The sequence below is a fragment of the Rhinatrema bivittatum genome, chromosome 3, assembly GCF_901001135.1.
Source record: "Rhinatrema bivittatum chromosome 3, aRhiBiv1.1, whole genome shotgun sequence".
Taxonomy (NCBI): domain Eukaryota; kingdom Metazoa; phylum Chordata; class Amphibia; order Gymnophiona; family Rhinatrematidae; genus Rhinatrema; species Rhinatrema bivittatum.
Genome location: NC_042617.1, coordinates 395,646,677 through 395,666,805, shown reverse-complemented (window position 1 = coordinate 395,666,805; position 20,129 = coordinate 395,646,677). Strand labels below are relative to the sequence as shown.

General features: G+C 40.0%; 1 protein-coding gene across 1 annotated transcript in view; it reads left to right on the top strand.

The window, feature by feature from the left end:
• ADGRB3 (adhesion G protein-coupled receptor B3) overlaps nucleotides 1-20,129 on the top strand; it is a 1,794,610-nt gene that overhangs the window by 1,715,504 nt on the left and 58,977 nt on the right. The window contains exons 26-27 of the mRNA XM_029595665.1: nucleotides 9,304-9,343; nucleotides 17,720-18,363. Of these exons, the coding sequence (XP_029451525.1) occupies nucleotides 9,304-9,343; nucleotides 17,720-18,363 (684 nt within the window). The remainder of the gene's footprint in view (nucleotides 1-9,303; nucleotides 9,344-17,719; nucleotides 18,364-20,129) is intronic.

The window sequence follows — 20,129 nt, the reverse complement described above, 5'->3', positions numbered from 1 at the left end:
CTTTGTAGGATACTCCAGTGCAGGGGGTAAGCAACTCCAGTCCTGAACTGCCACAAACAGGTCTGGTTTTCAGGATACCCACAATAAAATATGCTTGAGGTATAATTGTATGCAAATATATCTCATGTATATTAATTGTGGATATCCTGAAAACAAGACCTGTTTGTGGAATTACAGGACCGGAGATACTTACACCTGTTCTAGTGGTTTGCCATTGTCTCTGCACCCCACAGTACTACCTGGGCTTCACTGGTGGTCTCCAATCCAAATACTAGCCATGTCTACCCCTACTTAGTTCTGAGATCTGATGAGTTTGAGCTCTCCCAGGGCAGCTTATTTATAGCTGTTGTGAATTTCCTTTACCAAAATAATAAAGAAAGACAACTTCACTCTCTGGAGAAGCTGAAACAAAGAAATACATAGAGGAGATTTTCAGGGACATAATAAAGCAATCACACCTCCACTTTGGCGGTTCCTGGATTGAAGGAGCCAGGTCACCAGTAGCTGAGGGAGACAGAGAGTTATAAATATGACACTTTAAGGAACATTATAGAACTGTTCCACTTCCATTCTGGCAACATCTGTGCTGCTTTGTGGGAACAAGGATACTAGGAAGGAGAGCATCACCTTTCAGTGGCAAGAAGTGTTCCTGTATCAAAGACCTGCATTCCAAGTGATGTGTTATCCTTTTGTACCAAGAATGCATCTTCATGGCACTGTATCTAGGAATGCATGGATAGGATTGCTGACAGCTATTAGGATCCCTTGGTACCATTTTGCCTGCCTGTGAAGGTGGCAAACCACACACATTACCTATATAGCATTTTAGAGAGTGTAGGCTGTAATGGTCCATGTGGGCAACAATGTCATAGGAAGATGAAAGAAGGAGGTTCAAGGCTAAATTTAATTTTTTAGGTAGTAAATTAAAATCCTGAATCTCCAGGGAAGCATTCTCAGAAATACTGCTCTTTCCATGTGGAAGACCCAGTGGCAAGCTGAGCTCCAGAATCTCATAGAGTGGATAAGACAATGGTACAAGGAAGAGGGCTTTAGATTCATTAGAAGCTGAGGAACATTTTGGAAAAAGAGGAGCCTATTTTGGTGGGATGGGATCCAAATTGGAACCTCACTGCTGTTGCTAACAATTAAAAAGGAAATAGAGGAGCTTTTAAATTCAACCATGAAGGAAAGCCAACAGTTATTCAGAAATGCATGGTTCAGAGCAGGGTATCCCAAAAGGATATTGTTAAACAAGGGAAATTAGTGTCATGATAATGAGGCTGTGGAAAAAACGAATTCCAAATTACTTGAATTAACTACCCATAAGAAGTGTATGAAAAAGAATAGTTCCCCATTTTGTTGGTTCTTGTGCCAGCTGCTCCGTGAAGCAGTCATTATCTCATATATGACATTTACCCAGTCAATACTGAGGTAATTGAAGTCACCCATTATCATGGTGCAGCTAACTTTCAGGCTAATGCAGTACCATGTGCTGGCTGCAGCGAACAGCTCAATGCATGCCAGGATACCCATTTTTGATGCGTGTACATAACCCCCGATGCAAAATGGGGGTTAGCATGTCCAAAACGCACATTCAATCATGCGTGTAGGTAACAACACTCATCACAAGTAAATGCATGTTGATGAGGCCATTATCTATTCCCCCTGATGCCAAAAAAGAAATGTGCACCCGATGTGCACATTTTTACTTGACAAAATTAACCCTTGCCCCGATAAACCTTGCATTCAAAATGTCCCCAAAAAATTTTTTTTTTTAAAGTGGTGCCAGCAGTCAGGTTAACATAAATTGAGTGTCTGTTTTACTAACCTGCTGACAGCCACCTCTCCTGGGTGCCCACCACCGAGGAGGCACTAGAGGCACACAATTTCCCCTAGTGCCTCCTTTTTATGCAGCAGCTCATTTGTGTTTTGCATTGGGTGCCCCGGAAAAGTTGATTGGCGCGTGTTAAGGGAGCAGGTGCTCAATCATGAGCACCCGTTTAATGTGTGCTGATATTGCATCAACCTATTTGTTAGCTTCCCTCATTTCTGTTAGCATTGTCTGTTAGCATTGTCTGTTAGCATTGTCTGTTCCTTCTGGTCAAGCAAACAGTAATACTTCCCCAATACTATCTTATCCCCCTTTTCACATAGGATTTCTATCCATAAAGAGTCTACATTGTATTTTATTTCCTGCAGAACTTTTATCCTGTTTGACTGTATGCCCTCTTTAATAATATAGTGCCACACCTACACCAATTTGATCCATCCTATCATTGCAATATCATTTGTACCTTGGTATCTCAGGGTCCTGTTGGTTATCCTCCTTTCACCAAGTCTCTGAAATTCCAATGATATCTATCTCTTCATTTAGTACTATACACTATAACTCTCCTATCTTATACTTTAGACTTCTAACATTTGCATATAAACATTTCAAAGTATGTTTTTTCTTTGAATTAATAACCTGCTTATCAGCTGAGGGGTAATTTTGAATGTTTCAACTCTGCTCATTAATTAACAGAACCTGGGCCTTATTTGCATTTATTACCACGGCTTCCCCCCCCCCCCCCCCCCCATCATCTAAAGCATCTAAATGGCAGATGAACTTTAATGTAGACAAATTCAAAGTGTTGCACATAGAGAAAAATAATCCTAACTACAGATCTACAATGCTGGGTTCCACATTAGGGGCCGGGTTTTAAAAGCCCTACGTGCGTAAATCCAGAGGCTTTACGTGCGTATGGGGGGTTACACTCACCGGGCCTATTTTATAAAGGCCCGGCGATGCGCTTATAGCCCCAGGGCTTTACAAAAGGGGTGGTCCATGGGCGGGGCAGGACCAGAAGCCTCCAGCACAGTGGCCACTTGTCACTTTGTCAGAGGATTGCATGCCGGCAGGCTGCCGGCAGGCTGCCGGCAGGCACAAAAGGTGAAATCAAAATTGGGGGGGGGCGGGTTAGGAGGCGGAAAGGCTAGGGGAAGGGGTGGGAAGGTCAGGCTAGGTGATAGGGAATGGGGGAAGCATGTAGGTATCGGCACACACAGGGTACACAATTGTGCATCCCCTTGCGCACGCCAACCCTTGATTTTATAACATGTGCGCGCCTGCGCGCACATGTAATAAAGTTGGGTGTACATGTGTGCGCACCAGGTAGCACGTGCACATGTACGCCCACATGTGTGTTTGAAAATACAGTATCCCAAACGGAGAATCGCAAGTTACTTGTTGCTTGATGACACTACACCATTGTATTTCATTCAAGACCTTGGATTGTCTAAGCCCCTGAGGCAGCAGCTGTTGAGCTGCGAAACTCGGCCTGAGTTGAGCGGTTTTATGAATACGTCTCTACTTCAATAAATTTTTTAAAAAGATCAAGGCATCTATCCTTTTGTGTTTACAAGTCTATGGTGTGACTTTACCTTGAGTATTGTATGCAGTTCTGGTCGCCCCACCTCAAAAAAGATATAGCGGAACTAGAAATGGTATGGTCAAAAGGGTTGGGAAAGTCATTGGAACATGTCCCTTATTAAGAAAAGTTAAACAGGTTAGGGCTCTTCAGCTTGGAGAAGAGCTAATAGAGAGGGGATAGAGGTTTATAAAATCACGAGTGGGGTGAAACAGGTAAATAGGGAACAGTTATTTACCCTTTTGAATAATACTAGAACCATGGAATGCTCATTGAAGCTTTTTCTGTCAATATGCATTCAAGCTGTGGAATTTGTTACCTGATGACGTGGCTATAGTAACTAGGGCCCTCATTTACTATTCCCCCATTCTGTATCTATGAGAAACAAGCATAGTAAATCAGGACCTTGCATAGCTAAGTTTAAAAGGGTTTGGACAAGTTATTGGAAGAAAAGTCCATAAACACTTATTAAACAGGAGACTCTGGGGAAACCCGCTACTTGTTGCAGGGAGAGAGCTACAGGAAATTGGATCTACATTTTGGTGTGGGCCACTGTCATAAATAAGATGCTGGGCTTGACTTTCCTCTGGTCTGACCCAGCATAGCACTACTTAATGCCAACTTTTGAATATTCCAGGCAGTTATCCATCTAAATTATTATATGGTTAAAATTTAGATAGTAGGAGTGTTTTGGGTGCTTTCTGGTGCAGATCTCAGATAATCAAATAACTTATTTAGCTAACTGATATTTAAAGTTAGCTGTATAAGTTATTCAGTTTTATCAAGAAGCGAGCAGGAGGAGATTTAAAGTTATCTGGAAATTTGTTCCCAGATAACATTATCTTTATCAAAAATATTCAAAGAGTATTTCCCATTAAGCAGTGATTACGAGTATGTGAAAAGAAAAACACCTCTCGATGGGCCCCTTGGTCTGATCCTTACACTGACAGCAATTCCCGTAGCTCATGTGACCAGTGTCTCCATCAGAACAATGCTGGATGCTTCGGGATCTGGATGCACGATCTGGTCCCCAGGCTGCCCTTAAAAGTTTGTGAAGTGCGGGTGGGATGGGAGGGCATGAGGTGAGGAGAGGATGGAGAGAGTACCCCAAAGATGTGGCCTTTGACATTATTTTTTAAACTTTGCAGGGGAGATAATATGTTTGGGCCAAGAAGTGTGCAACTTTAACACTCATTCTGGGTGGCTCAGTGATCTTTGACTGGGGAGTGGCGTGGGGGATTGAGCCACAAGACCTGCTTGAAAGGTGGGGGGTTTTTCATATAATCACTGATTATTGCCATTTGGCTTAAAGTTGTCTGGGTATTCATACAGATCACTGGCAAAATTCAAATCTAGCCAGTTTCAAAGTTATCTGGATAGGTTTATCTGAGTAATTTTAGTCAGAGATATTCAGTGGGACGTTTATCCCGCTGAATATCTGGAATAAATTTTCTGGTTAACTTTAACCAAATAACTTAGCCATTGGAGGCTTTATTAAATATTGGCCTTTTTATGTTCTTCATATTTCATTGCCTTCAGTCATTATTGTTTTACAGATATATTCTACACTTAGAACAAATATGTTGGAAACATTCATTTATTCTCAGTTAAATATTTTGGTAAATATACACATACCTTGTAAACTATTTCCAGTGATTTGAGCAAAAATAGCTGTTCAATGTTCTAGTATTACATGACTATGAAATAAACATTAATCAAGGGAACCCAAGATGGCTGCTCCTGAGCAGACATGTTTTCAGCCGCTACCCTGACTTTTCTGTCTTCTTCATTCCAAATTGCCTGAATTTTTTCTTTATGGGGAAAAGGAAGGGAGCAGTCAAGAAGGGAAGGCAACCTGAAATGTTGGCTACGCTTTGTCAGTCTACTCTGCTGGAACACGCACTTACCCAAGTGGCAGCAGAGAAATCCGGCTTCACTGGAACGGGGACACTAGTCTGTCGGTAGCCGAAGTCTCTCTCAGCCCCCAACTGCCGATCTACACTGTGGTCTCCCGGCAGCGCTGCCTTTTTTGCAGATGATTTCCCAGAGAGCGTTGGTGTCTCTGAGGTTCCTGTTCAGCATCTAGCTATGTCTTCCCTGCTCAGCTGATACAAATCTCATGGCTGGGCTTGGTGGGAGTTGCAAGAACTCTGGGAAATGCTGGAAGATTCTGAGGAAATGGCTGCTTGACTAGCCATGCTGACTGGGTCACCCGATGTAAGTTCATCAGCTTTGATACCTTCTCTTTGGTTTCTTCTTGGGGTCTCTGATTTGAAACTTCCTTTGAAAAACCTACTGTGATTATATTGGAAAGTTTGTGTACAGTAATGATGGCTGTAAATAAGTATCTTTCATCTCTTGTTGTATTAACTACAGAGTTACATACCAAATGTCAAACACACAAACAATGGGCCTCATTTTCTAAATGGATTGCACGCGATAAGGGACGTTTCGCACGCGAAATGTCCCTTATCGCATGCGATACCAAAATGGGGGTGGAGTCGGCCCCGGAAGAAGAGTCATCGGGGCCAACTCCGTGAAGATGCCGTGGACAAAGAAAAGGTAAGGCCCTTTTCGTGTCCGAGTTCGCGCCCAATAGCTACACCTTCTATGGTGGCGCTATTGGGTGCGAAACCGGCAACGATCACACCGCAATGGTGCGATCGCTGCCGGCTAGCGCAGGCCCGCCTCCTGTTTTGGCCCCCCCCGCCCCTCATTCCCTAAAGTATCGCAGGCCTGCGATACTTTAGAAAATGAGGCCCTATGACTATCTAGCACAAAAAGGAAGACATCTAAGGTATAGTCTTCGTTTGTGGAAACTCAAGGTGTACAGACTAATATAATTAAAGATCTATCTTCATCTTCACGAAGAATTGAAAATATTGAGAACTCTCTTAGGTCTTTGAATTTGAGAATTCTAAATTTTCCTCAGATTCCCCTGATTTCTCCAGCTGAACTCTTTTCTTCCTATATGAAGGAAGTTTTGTTAATTCCAGAGACTGCATTACCTCCTATAGAGAAGATTTTCTTTCTACCTAGTTCCAAGAAAGTTACTGATACCACCTTGTTGGAGGTTCCCGCTAATCTATCAAACTTCCTGGAGAACTCTGAAGAAGACAATGTAGTGGGTAATGCCACTTTACTGGTGACTTTTGTCTTTAAAAAACAAACCAGAAGATGATCCAATACAGCTGTATAGCGACCAAGAAAAGTGCAATCGGTGTATAGTCAAAGAGCTTTATTTTTTCACAGTATATCAGCCCGACTCTGGCCGAGTTTCACTCTATGGATAGATCTGCCTCAGGGGTTACTATAATTAAAACATACATAAAATGTAAGCATAAAACATTTAAAAACAAGTATATGTGTTGAGACATCACGATAAAATATAAATAATGTAAAAAATAAATATGAATAAATACAACACGCATAGACAAAAATATGTATAAAAACATGTACAATTAGAGACATAAAATAAGATTATACATCAACAAATATTTATAATAATATTACTGTGCGTATTACCTGTATGAAGTGTTCTGTATTTGCAAAAGCAATCTCATGGATCACATTAAGTGAAAGAGGTGTACCTATATTATGTAATAAACAGCAAAAACAAAACAACTTGGTGTTATCTCACATCTTGAAAACTTACAATTTGACTGCCTCATATTTAAAATAGATAAAGTATCAAAGTATACTTTATCTATTTTAAATATGAGGCAACATGTAAGTTTTCAAGATGGGAGATAAGTGGGTTTTTTATGTTTATTACATAATATAGGCGCACCTCTTTCACTTAATGCGATCCATGAGATTGCTTTTGTGAATACAGAACACTTCATACAGGTATTACGCACAGTAATATTATTATAAATATTTATTCATGTATAATCTTATTTTATGACTCTAATTGTATGTGGTTTTTATACGTATTTTTGTCTATGCATGTATTGTATTTATTCATATTTAGTTTTTACATTATTTATATTTTATCATGATGTCTCAACACATATACTTGTTTTTAAATGGTTTATGCTTACATTTTATACATGATTTAATTTATACTAGCCCCTGAGGCAGCTCTCTCTATCCATAGAGTGAAACTTGGCCAGAGTCGGGCTGATATACTGTGGAAATTAAGCTCTTTGACTATACACCAATTGCACTTTTCTTGATCTTTGTCTTTATGCAGGATCATAATAATATTTTCCATTTTTATTTTCATCATAAAGATGTGTTATTCAAAGGTCAGACAATTTGGATGTTTCCAGATTTGGCCAGGGTCACGCAGGAGCATAGAAGGAAGCTTTTGGCTATGAAATCTGAAGTACTTGCATTAGGGGCTACTTGTATTGTTCACCATCCTTGTAAATGTGTTATAACTTTGGATACCTTATGGTTTCTTTTCTTTGACCCAGTACAATTGACAGAGTTCATAGATGCCAAGCATGGTATAGTATTGCCACCTTCCTCTATTAGTGTGGGTAATTAATGATATGGGTAATGTTCTGCTCTGAAGCTCTCATCCTTTTTGTAACCTTTACTTTTCTATTAGCCTTTCCCCACAGCTATTTACTATTTCCCCCAGAATCATAATTGGGGAAATCATGGAATGATTTGTTTTTCTTTTATAACATTTGCTTTATTGTTATATTTTGCTATGTATAATGTCTTTTTTCTTGTCAGATTTTTTATATTTGTGTTTGATTTAAAATGTATAAATAAAAAGTTTAAAAAAGTAAGCATTAAGGTATTATTACTGACAGGACTACAATTATCTTGAGTTCTTTATAGTCCTTTCATGTTAAGCATTATGGGATATTATTGAAGGATGGCTCTAGGAAGCGCGTTTAGATAACTTATTTTGCCCATATCTGCTAAACTTTTCATAGCCAGTCCTCATAGCCTGAAAATAAGTCCGGTTTTCAGGATATTGTATGTGTATTTTAATTATGAGTATCTTATTGTACAATATGTTATTATTTTTACTGATTATGTGGAATATACATTTTATATATACATAGTTAAATGAAAAAGCAGGAGGCTTATTTGGATACATATGACCCAAGATTCAAGTTAATGTGCATATTTTGGTTACTATGAAAATCAAACTATATTTCCAGATAGGGAGGTAGAAGCAGATCAGAAAGGAGCAAGAAGTACCTTCTGCACAGGTGATTGGACTGCCCCCTGCTGATATCATTGTGAGGTGTCATTAAACTGTGATTGGCTGTGAGGGTGTGTCTCACCTTTGAGAATGAGGAAGGGCAGGAGAGTGTTTTCTTTTCTTTGTAGGTTTAGCTGGAGTTCAGATTGTTCCTTTGCTCCTTGTGAGAGTAGGGATGGGGAATGAGTGACTGGGTGGTATTGTGTTTTTTTCTGAACTGTTGATATTTTGTGTAACTGATATTGCTATTTTGATGATGTTAGCTTCCCTGAGCCCTTTTTGGAAAAGGGCAAGGTATAAATATAACTGTAAATTTAAGTAACAGTCAAGATAAGCAGCAGCAGCAGCAGCAGCAGCTGTTCTAGATAAGAGCAGATGTTAGCTCAGACCACAGGGATTTGACTCTAACACTAGGATTCTGTGAGTATTATGGAAACTACCACCCCTTGCTGACCACTCAGTCAGGAGAAAATACACACAATACCTTCATTTAAAGATGATATATGACAAACTGAGAAGCATTAGAAGCCCTCTAGAAAATTTACTTGTGGGATTGTTTATTTGTTATGATTTACTAACTGCTTTTTTGAAGAGAACCACGCAAAGTTGTATATCACAAATTAAACTGACCAGTGGTACCAAGAAGGTGAACCTTTTGGAAAAAAAATAAGTCTTTCATTTTTTTTTTATAGTTATTTTCTTTTATCTTTTCTCTCTTAACAGACGGATTTTGAAAAGGATGTGGATATTGCTTGTCGATCAGGTAAGAGCAGTTTCAACAGCATACATCAAGTAAAATAAATGCAGTAGTGGTATATGTAATAGGAAAATGCCCTTGAGGTGAGGGGGGTATCAAATCTCTGATCTGTTACCAATCTCTTCGCAAGCAACTCTCACTGTCTCTGCTCCAAGCATTAAAACACTTCTTATTATCAAAAATAATAGAACATTGATTCTTAAGAGCGCCCTGGTTCAAAATATCAAAGAGATTTTCCAGAACCACAAAAAAAAAAAAAAAAAGAAAATCTTTTGAATAGAGAACCCAGGATGTTCAGTGTTCAAAATATTTCCACATGAAGGGCTAAAAGCATCAGGTTAGTCACAGTTGGGTAGAAAGCGGGGGTGGCTTTCTTTGTTTGAAATAAGATGAGGTGCCACCTATGATATGAATAAACTGCTATTGCTATAGAATAGACATTGGAAAATATTTTATTTATAAGAAAATTCATGCACTTGATACATATCTCCAGAAAGATTTTCTTTTTTATGTCAGAAAATAGGCAGCTGTAAGGAAAATTCAGCTTTACTGGAAGAAGAGTTTTTATTTACTCCACTAAACATGCACATTTGATATGGCTCTGGAAAAAGCACAGAATGCTGTTTTCACCTAAGGCAGTAAAAGAAATATGCAAAGAAGGATAAGTGCATCACCACCTACAATAAAGAGGCTGATTTCTTTTTCATCACAATTCAAACACTGGACCTGTCTCTAAAGAAGGCAGTAGATTAATCAGAACTGCAATAAGTACCTGCAAATGTACGTGCAATTCAACATTATAGGCAAAATCTGATTGCACTGCAGTATGTTGATATTCTGTGCTCTGTTACCTTATTATGGTTCCTATCTGTTTTCCTCCAGTTAATACTCACCTTCAGCAACTTTCTCCTGCAAATGTGTAGTTTAAAAAAAATCTATAAAACATGAGCTTTCCTAAAAACCTGTTACAGATATGTGCACTTTAGAGGCTGAATACTTGTTTCTCACAGCAAAATAAAATAATATGCCTGACTAAAATGCATTCTTCTACTTTTCTTAAAAGAGAATTGAAAAATAGATGATTAAATGAACAATTCCAAATCAAGTAACATCAATTGAAATAAAGCCTCTCTTAGCCTAACTATGTGATAAGGCTAAGAGAACCGCCAGCTTGTCTGAAATAATTGCCAAATGGATTTATTCAAAAGATGCAATAAGTGTGAAATGAATGTCTTTATGTTATTTTTCTATAGAATTTTAACAGTTCCTTTTATCAGACCAGCAAGATGCATTGGACTGCCTTTTGACCAGATACAAATATTTTCTTCTGTAAATATAATTTAACAAATTAATGTACAAGAACAAGGTATACACAATAATAAAAAAAAAAAAAACCAGGTCCAGAAAAGAACTGCCAAAAAGGGATAATATTAAAAGAAAAGAAAAGAAAATATAGGGTATCAGCCTACGAGTCCTCAAATCAGGCCAAACAAAAATATCCTTAGCAAGAATAATTCAAAAAAGAGACAGTTTTGAAAATGTATTCCTATCTAAGGATAATATTCCAAAATGCGAGTTATAATACTGATTCTGAAAAAATTCATGATTTTCCAATAAAATAAAATATGCATTTAGTTGCATAATTTTTTTATAAAATGAATCTCTTTAGTACAGGCCTGGATTTGTCAATAGGCATTCTAGGGGGCAGGTAGACAGAACAAAATATTTACTGCCTTTAGCAGCTGAAGAAAAACAGTCCCCTGCTGCTTCTCTGATGTGGTTCAGAGCTGAACAAGAGAGCCCCCACACCACTGCCAGAATGGCTAGTAACAGGGCTAAAGAAGAGCCAGCAGTTCTGTCCTTATTTGGACCTCAAAGGATTCACTTCCCACCCCTCCCGATGTGGCCTATAGCGGGACCAGAGTGACATCACTGCCCACCCCCTTTCCCATGTGGCCTATAGCGGGACCAGAGTGACATCGCTGCCCACCCCCTTTCCCATGTGGCCTGTAGCGGGGAAGCCTGGAATCACACTGCCTCCCTCCCGATGAAACCTGGAGTCACAGCACATCTCTCTCCCAATGCAGTAGGCAAAGGCAGAAAGAGCCAACCCCACCTCTCAAGAATTGAGCACTGCTCTGCTTAAACTCTCTCACCTCCCCTGCCCCCTCCACAACACAATCCAGGAGAGCAGGACAGCAACTCAGCTCTTCTAACTGGCTCCTCTTCTCTCCTCTATGGTTCAGATCATCTGTTTGAACCATACTAGAGGAAGAGGAGTGGGTTAGATGTACTAAGCCCACACCCTGCTCTCTTTCCTGCAGCCACAGAGAAGAGAGAGGGAGATAGCCCATGAGGTAGGAAGAGAGGGGCTTTGGAACCCTGGAGGAGCTACCTTCATGCTCTAGGAAGAGACTTGGGGCTAGAGCTGGATGAATGGAAACTAGGATTAGCAGATAAACTTGGGGTTGGGGTTGGGGACAGCAGGCTCTCACAGATTGGGAAAGGAGGGGGTATGAGTGGGTAGTAAGAGACAGGACGGGGAGTGTGAGATGGGAGTAAGGTGGGGGCCAAAGATGGAGACAGGTTGCAACATGGCATGAAGAACTCAAGGGCTAGGAAGAGAGTTAGACAGTGAAATGAGACTGGGGTCAGTGAAAGGGGTGTGAGGCGGTGAAATCAGACAAGGGCTGTGAAGAGGGCAAGAAAATTAAAATGGGGATATTAAAGTAGGTGAAAGAAATTAAAATGGAGGCAGGGAAGGAGTTGAAATTGGTAAGAAAATGAGAATTTCAGGAAAGTAGATGAAGACTGGGCAGGTAGTGACTACAGAGGGTGAAAATAGGGAAACTAGGGAGTAAGTGGAGTGGGGGAGTAGGATGGGAGGGGATGAGAATAGGAGATGAATAGCTGGTAGGTAAGCAAGAGATGAAAAGAGGGAAATAAGACTGAGACTAGGAAGAACTATGGTGATAAGAGACAGGTGGAATGGGGAAGATGGAGGAGTCATACCAAAGACAGGGAGGCGTGAGAGAGCGACAATAAAACATGAGGGAAGATGGCAAGGAGGCAAAGGCAAAGTGATGATGATGGGGGATGGGAAAACATGAGAGGGAGTGACTGATGGGGGTAAGAGTCAGAGGGGATGGTTGAAGAGAGAGAGAAACAGTGTAAGAATGATTTAGGAAGCAGGAGATGGAACGAGCCAGAAAATTGTGGCTATTATTTCAAGGATGGGGGGAGAGGTTAAGGGAGACAGATAGCTGGAGACTGGTGAGGGGACAATCAAAGTCAGGGTCAAATGGGAAGGGAGGTGAAGGATTGGGAAAGGGAGAACTGAAGAAGAGAGGAAAATAAGGAGAGATGAAATCTAGCTATGAATGGATAGAGAGGCAGAGGAAAGAGAAATGGAAAAGGAGAAGGAAAATATCAGTATCTGAGACATATATACAAAATGTAATGAAAAAAATAGGAAGAGAGTGAAGAAACAGAAAATGGAATGGAGTCCCTGGAGAAAGAGTTTGGAGAAAACTGGCAAGAGGAAAGTGGAAAAGAAAGACTGGGACGAAAACCATTAGAAAAATAAAATTCCCAGAACAAGTGAAAAAAAAGTGGTTTTATTTTGGTGATTGGAATATGTCAGCTTTTTGCAATGTGTATGTCTGATATCTTTGTTTTTTTGCTCAGCATAAGAGGAAATTCATTTCTGCTTCTGTTTCTCCCATGTTATATTGTATGCAGACTTGAGCTTCTATGAGTTTCCATTTTTTATTTTTGATCATTTGCTATGTATTTGGTGAGGGTCTTTTTCATGTGTATTCTGACAGCATTTAGTTTTTCTGTAGAGCTCTTTAGCAGTCAGGCCTATTCTGTTTCCCCAATAGGCAGTGCACTGGTGTTCAATAGCACGGTGTAATATTTAGTGTTACTTTTTCATTGATAGAGTTGTTACTATTTGACTCCTGTAAGTTAATGCTGTCTAGTATAGTCAGTTTGCTCTATATGTTCGAAGTGCCTTTTTTTTGCAGAGCTTTTGTTTTACTTCACAAAAGCCTGGATTTATCAAAATGCACTAAATATCACATGCGATAGGAAAAGGGGTGTGTTTTATGGTAATAGGGAGTTTATCGCAAAGTGCACTAATACCTATGCGAAATGCTAACCTTTTCACACTTTGTGATTCATTTCAGAATTGTATTTCCTGCATATAACCACTGGGTGGACCATTTTTAGTAGTTTTGAAGCTCCCAGAGAGTCAGCCTAGCTATGAGAGGGAGAGAGAGAGAGTAGGGGTTAGGGGCCACTTTGACATTCAAAGTGAGACGTATGAACAGCAAGTGCTCTCTTGTGAAAATTTGAGGACCTAGCTATGTTGAGAGAACATTGCACAAATCTCATCTTTGGGTGAGTTTCCTCACTCCAAAGGTCCTCAAATCTTCACAAGAGAGCACTGTTCTGTTTGTACGTCTCACTTTAAATGTCAAAATGGCCCCTAACCCCTACACTAATACCTAAACCTCACCTTGAGTTACTAGGTGGGCCTCCCATAGAGATATAAATACCTATCTAGTGTGAGGGCATTATGGCTAGTCGCTCTCTCTCACCCTAGTTCTGATCTGCACCCTTTCTTTGGAGACTTCAAAGTGAATTTTAAAAGCCAGGTGCGCAACCAAAATCAGGAGACGGGTGCACATGTAGCACATGCGCATGTCTACCCAATTCTATAAGCCGTGCACACAAGTACCAACGCCCAAGTATCGCGCATCAGGAAAAAAAGGGGCAGAATGTGTGAGGGCATGGGCATGGCAGGGATGTACCACGGCAGGGCCAAGAGATAGGCACGCAAGTAGCTACGCACCTACGCACACCGGCATAGCTGAGTGCAAATTTATTTCAACTATAGAGGAGGTGTAAGTCTTAATAAAACTATTTCCAGTCATCCCTGAAGTGCTTGAGGGGGGTCTGGGTTAACTGAGGGGAGTGCAGACTAAAGAACCAGTGGGATTTGGAGGACCCAGCTCTAGATTGGGCAAACTGGTGAATGAACCGATGAGGCTGGTCATGGGCTGGACACACGTCTGTTATAAAATTCCCTCACTTGCGTGTCACAAAGTTGATTTATGCTGCTGTGTGCACACACAAGCTTAAAATTAAGCACGCACATACATGTGCCAGGGCTGTCTTATAAAATGCATGTAATATGCACACAGGACATAAAATTGCTGCGTATCTGGCCATTAGCCCATATACACATATAGATGTGGGCCTGCACACCCATTGGAAAGTTACCAACCATTCATTCACCCGATTTTCTGTACCACAATACCTGTCTGAATCAGGTTGCCCAATGTGGATGAATGTGGATGCAGAGTATGTTTACAGAGCTGGAGGTATAGGGTTAATACTGGAGTTCTTTCCCATCTTGTATAGATCCCAGACTTCATTAGTGTTGTCCAACCTTCCTTGGTGGTGGTGTGTGTGGAGACACGGGGTGGGGAGGGGGTGGCACTGACACTGGTACTAGAATCAGTAAACACCTAAATCCATAACTGATTCAGTATAGGACCCAACCCTTAAAACCCTCTACAGATCTGCCATTTTCTTTAAATTTTAACTTACACGGCATCCAGAGCAGAAGTAAATTTATGCAGCAGGGGACCCTGGCATGCACCAGGTTATGTCAGTATTTACACGCACTTCTTAGGTTCACGCCCCAAAGTGCCCATGCCCCCCCCTTTTTGAAAACGTTTGAGACGTGTGCACTGAGAGAGATACGCATGTAAATCTCCTCAGCATGCATGAGGCTGAATTCTTCATACATCCCTTAATTAATGCATGCGTTGGGCTTTTAAAATTCACCTCTAAATATACACTATGGGGTAGATTTTAAAAGCCCTGTGCGAGTAAATCCTGCCGGATTTACACGCGCAGGACACTCGCGCGCCAGTGCGCCTATTTTGCATAGGCCGTTGGCACGCGCAAAGCCCCGGGACGCGCGTAAGTCCCAGGGCTTGCTAAAATGGGCGGTCCAGGGGGTGTGTCTGTGGTCCGGGGGCATGTCCGGGGGCGTGTCTGAGGTCCAGGGGCGTGTCTGCGGTCCGGGGCGGTCAGGGGGCGTGGCCGAGTGCCCCGACACAGCGGCCTGCCAGCCGGCGCATGCAAGTTACGCCTGCCAGCGGCAGGCATAACTCCATCGAACAAGGTAGGGGAGGATTTAGGTAGGGCCGGGGGGGGTGGGTTAGATAGGGGAAGGGAGAGAAAGTTGGGGGAGGGACAAAAACAAAAGTTCCCTCCGAGGCCACTCCGATTTTGGAGCGGCCTCAGAGGGAACGGAGGCAGGCTACGTGGCTCGGCGTGTGCAGGCTGCCGATTTTGCGCAGCCTTGCGCGCGCCGACCCCGGATTTTAAAAGATACACGCGGCTACTTTTGCCGCGCTTTTTCCTACTTTTGCCGCGCTACTTTTGCCGGGTGCCGGTTGCACGAACAAAAGTACACATGCGCTGTTTTTTAAAATGTACCCCTATTGTTTCAATTGCACTTTTAATGCAAGTGGTTACTGACCCCACCTTGACATAACAAGGTGGGGACAGTAACCACTTGCATTGGGGTCAAATGTGACCTTTGACTTTTCTACCAAGTAAACAGTGCCTGCCAATCATTCAGGAATGAAAAAAATATTAAAATAAATGGTTGACAGTTTGTAAACAAGCATTGCATACAGATGGCTGGCTTCACATGCTATCTCAGCTTGTACATTAGAAGATGGATCAATTTATATATTATAAACTTGTACAGGGTGAACAATAATTTCAATTTCTGTTTTTTCTGATCTCCTGAAATAAAAGCTGAGTTAATGGCAAACTCTAAAAAAAAAACAAAAAACCCAACCCAAAACAACTGGGTACTACAGAAGTGTTGTCAATCACTCAGTGGAAGGCACTTTTCCCATTAAATCAGTACTGAACTTCTTACCCAGCTTACTGTGCTGCTGAACATATTACACTATGGACCTTAAAGGCTGCCTGGAATTTATCACAAGAACAGCAAATGCTCAGTGTTGTGGTACAATTGTAGTACAGATTGATCAAACTGGCATTGTACAATTCCCCTGTAAAATGAATAGTTATAAAAATAAAAATATGATTTTAAATGTGATACTGCTTTGGATTTTATTTTATTTTTCCTGCCAAGTTTTGATAATGGCTGAGGATGCCATTTTTTAAATTCTGTCCTCGCATTTTGACAGTATCCATAGATTTTTCACATCATCCATCTTGTGATTAGAAATTGAAAAAAAAATTCGAATTAGTCAATTGGTAAACATTTGTAAACTGGATCTTACAAATTCTTTTTAAAAAGTAATTCCCTAGTAATTCTGAAAAGCAAGAGAATAAAATGTATAACCAGATTTCTGAACCAGAAGGATAGAAAACCACTATCATTCTTGCTCAAATTTGAGGCAAATTGCAGGTTAAAGGGCAGTTTTCTAGGAGCTGCCGAACAGATAAGTTAACTCGATAATTTTAGCTAACTTTAGTCAGTTATGTTTAGGAGCATTTTCCGCAGAACCTAAGAGGTTTAGGAATGCTATTCGTGAAGCTGAGGTTTCTCCTCTAATTTTAGCCAGTTTGCACTGAAAATCAGTCCTGACTGGCTAGGCCATAAGTTTGCATCAGGAAAGGTCCTGGAAACTTCACTTTCTGACAGGCTAAACTTTGCCAGTCTTGTAAATTTAGGGAATTTAGTTTAATTGGCCAGTGGGGAACATTTTTAAAAGCAGAGTTTTAACTTAATTATTTTCAGAGTTAGCTGGCTAAATATCTATATTTAGTTAAAGGAAGCACGGATACATTTTGTATGTGAGCTAACCCCTCCCCCTTTCACCACCACCCTCCTTCAGGTGGAGGCTGGATAGAATCTTTGCTAGATGGAGTGTATCATAAACTACTTTACTTATCTATTTCTATCCTTACATTTATGCCTTTTTTTTTTCTTAAAATGTAATATCTGGCTTGGAAAATAAGTTGCAGAAAATCAGGAATAATATAAGACTGTTAAATGTTCAGTTGCAATCTATTGAGAAGATAGGTTGATTAACTTTTTGAAAAAGATATCTAATGTTCATTATGGAGGTTATTATACCAGTTGGTTTGATGTTTTGGATGACCACAAGCATAGTTTCATATGTCTGCCTTCTGCTCAAACTGTAGGTTATGAAAGATCACTAACAGGTCTTATCAGTAAGTAACTTTTTTATCTCTATAAATTTTCTAGGTCTTCATACAGATGATATAGAAACAGTAAAACTCCTAACTAATTAAAATAAACAGGTATACAATATACAATGCTTCATTTAATGGATCTATTTTATTATTTTACAGTTCTTCACAAAGATATTGGACCTTGCAGAGCAGCTACAATAACTGGAACACTCTCTCGGATTTCTCTAAATGATGAGGAAGAGGAAAAGGGAGTAAACCCTGAAGGGATGAGCTACTCAACACTCCCAGGAAACATCATTTCCAAAGTTATCATTCAGCAGCCTTCAAGCATGCACATGCCTATGAGTATGAACGAGCTAGCTGATCAGTGTTTGAAAAAAGAAAACAGTGAATTACGACGAACTGTATATTTATGCACTGATGATAATTTGAGAGCTGGAGATATGGACATAGTCCATCCTCAGGAAAGGATGGCAGAAAGTGACTATATTGTGATGCCTAGAGGTTCTATAAATATGCAGTCTCAGATGAAAGATGAGGGCAAACTAAACATAGGTATGGATTCTTTGCCTCATGAAAGACTATTGCACTACAAAGTTAATCCTGAATTCAGCATGAATCCTGCTCTTCTGGAACAATTTGGTTTAAACTTAGATCAGCATCTTGTATCCCAAGAACATATGCAGAACTTACCCTTTGAACCTCGCACAGCAGTAAAGAACTTCATGGCCTCAGAAATGGATGACAGTGCAGGATTATCAAGAAGTGAAACTGGTTCAACGATATCAATGAGTTCCTTAGAGGTTAGTAATATAGAACCTGCATGTTTATAAATCATTTTTGTCACATACAGGAGGCTGAGAATTCGTTATTTAAACAGTGGTTTGCAACAGTTTTCTCCATTAATGTAATGTAATATAATACGATATTGCGCATATGCAAACTTCACATAAGTGATACTACCCTCAATGAATAATAAGATTTCAATTGAACTTACTTTAGTGACAGACAGTTAATGAGTATTATCTAAACATTTCAAGATAATTATAAATAATGAAGTGTGGATCTTTAGAACAGAGGGGGAGAGAGAATACTATATAAGCCATGAGCTTGGGCTTGGGAGGGTTTAGAAGCACTGTAAATTAAACAGAGAAAGAAGTCTAGTATTAGGATGTAGAAATGTATTCGCATTCTGCTCTGTAAGCTTGTAGGTCTACATTTTTCAAAGCTTTCTAGGGGCATAGACCTGTTAAATAAGCTGTTATATGCATATGTTGACTGTAGGTGCACAATGTGGAATTTTAGCAGTCTAACACAATATGTGTGGATTTTTTGAGAGGCATTTCATGGCATATGTTCATGACTCATGCACATAGCAAATTTTAAAAATCTTACACATGCAAATGACATACTATTTATGTATGTAACTTTGCATCATGTATTCAGATTGTTAAAGTTGCATACCTATAGCTTAAATGTATATTCACTCAATTTATCCTTGCATTTGAATATCAATTTGTACATGCTTGAAATTACGTGAAAAAAAATCTACATTTATGAATTCTACCAAAGCCTGTAGATTGCAAGTTCAAATTCCCGCACAGTGTTATCATATTCTACATGCTTACATACCAATTATTTAGGTATGGCTAAGTCCCATACAAAAAAGACTTGACTGCAAAATCTGAAGAGGAATAGTAAACCTGTTTATTATTTCCCAGGACATCTACTGCTGCCTTATGAGCTCTTCTAACAACTTTATTAACACAATATTTAACTGGACATTATACACTGAACATTATGTACCCATCACATCTTTACCCTTTCTATTGTAAACATTTTCACATACCAGAAAACAAATAAGCATTTCTGAACAAAGCTAGGCGCAATTAGTATATTGTTACGTACTCCCTGAAGCAAATGGCAGTTATTCTACTCCAGCTGTCTCTCGAGAATATAAATCTAGTCTAATAATGGACTTTACTATATGGCCTGATCTGATGTTCACAAAGTTGTACAGATCAGTGCTTTGAATGAGGAGTGTGATGGTTCTGGTACAGCCTCTTCTGGACTAACATTTATGCTACTAGCAAATCCTTCCCAAGAATGTATTCTACCAATAGGTTAAGCTTCATCAGATGGATGAGTAATCTTTGAGGCTGTAAAGGTGTTTTATCTAGGTCTTTGCTGTTCATGAATCTAACTAATAGCTTGTGGTCGATCACCACTCTGTAGGATTCCAAGCCACAAAGATTCTGACAGAATCTTTTAGAATCCCAGGCACTTCCCAAATATTTTTTTTTTCTGTTTATAGTAACATAGTAAATGACAGCAGAAAAAGACCCAATGGGCATCCAGTCTGCCCAGCAAGCTTGTTTTATTTTTTGTTTCATAACTGCCACTCTGTGAAGCTTTCAACACCCCACCCCCACCCCGTGTTTTCTGTTAAGGGTGGTAACTGCACTAGGGATAACTTGCATAAGCAGCAATTTCTACCCTAAAAAAAAGTGTGAGCCAGGAAATTAGATTTATCTCACACAAGAAAAAGGTTTATTTACCTTCATACCAA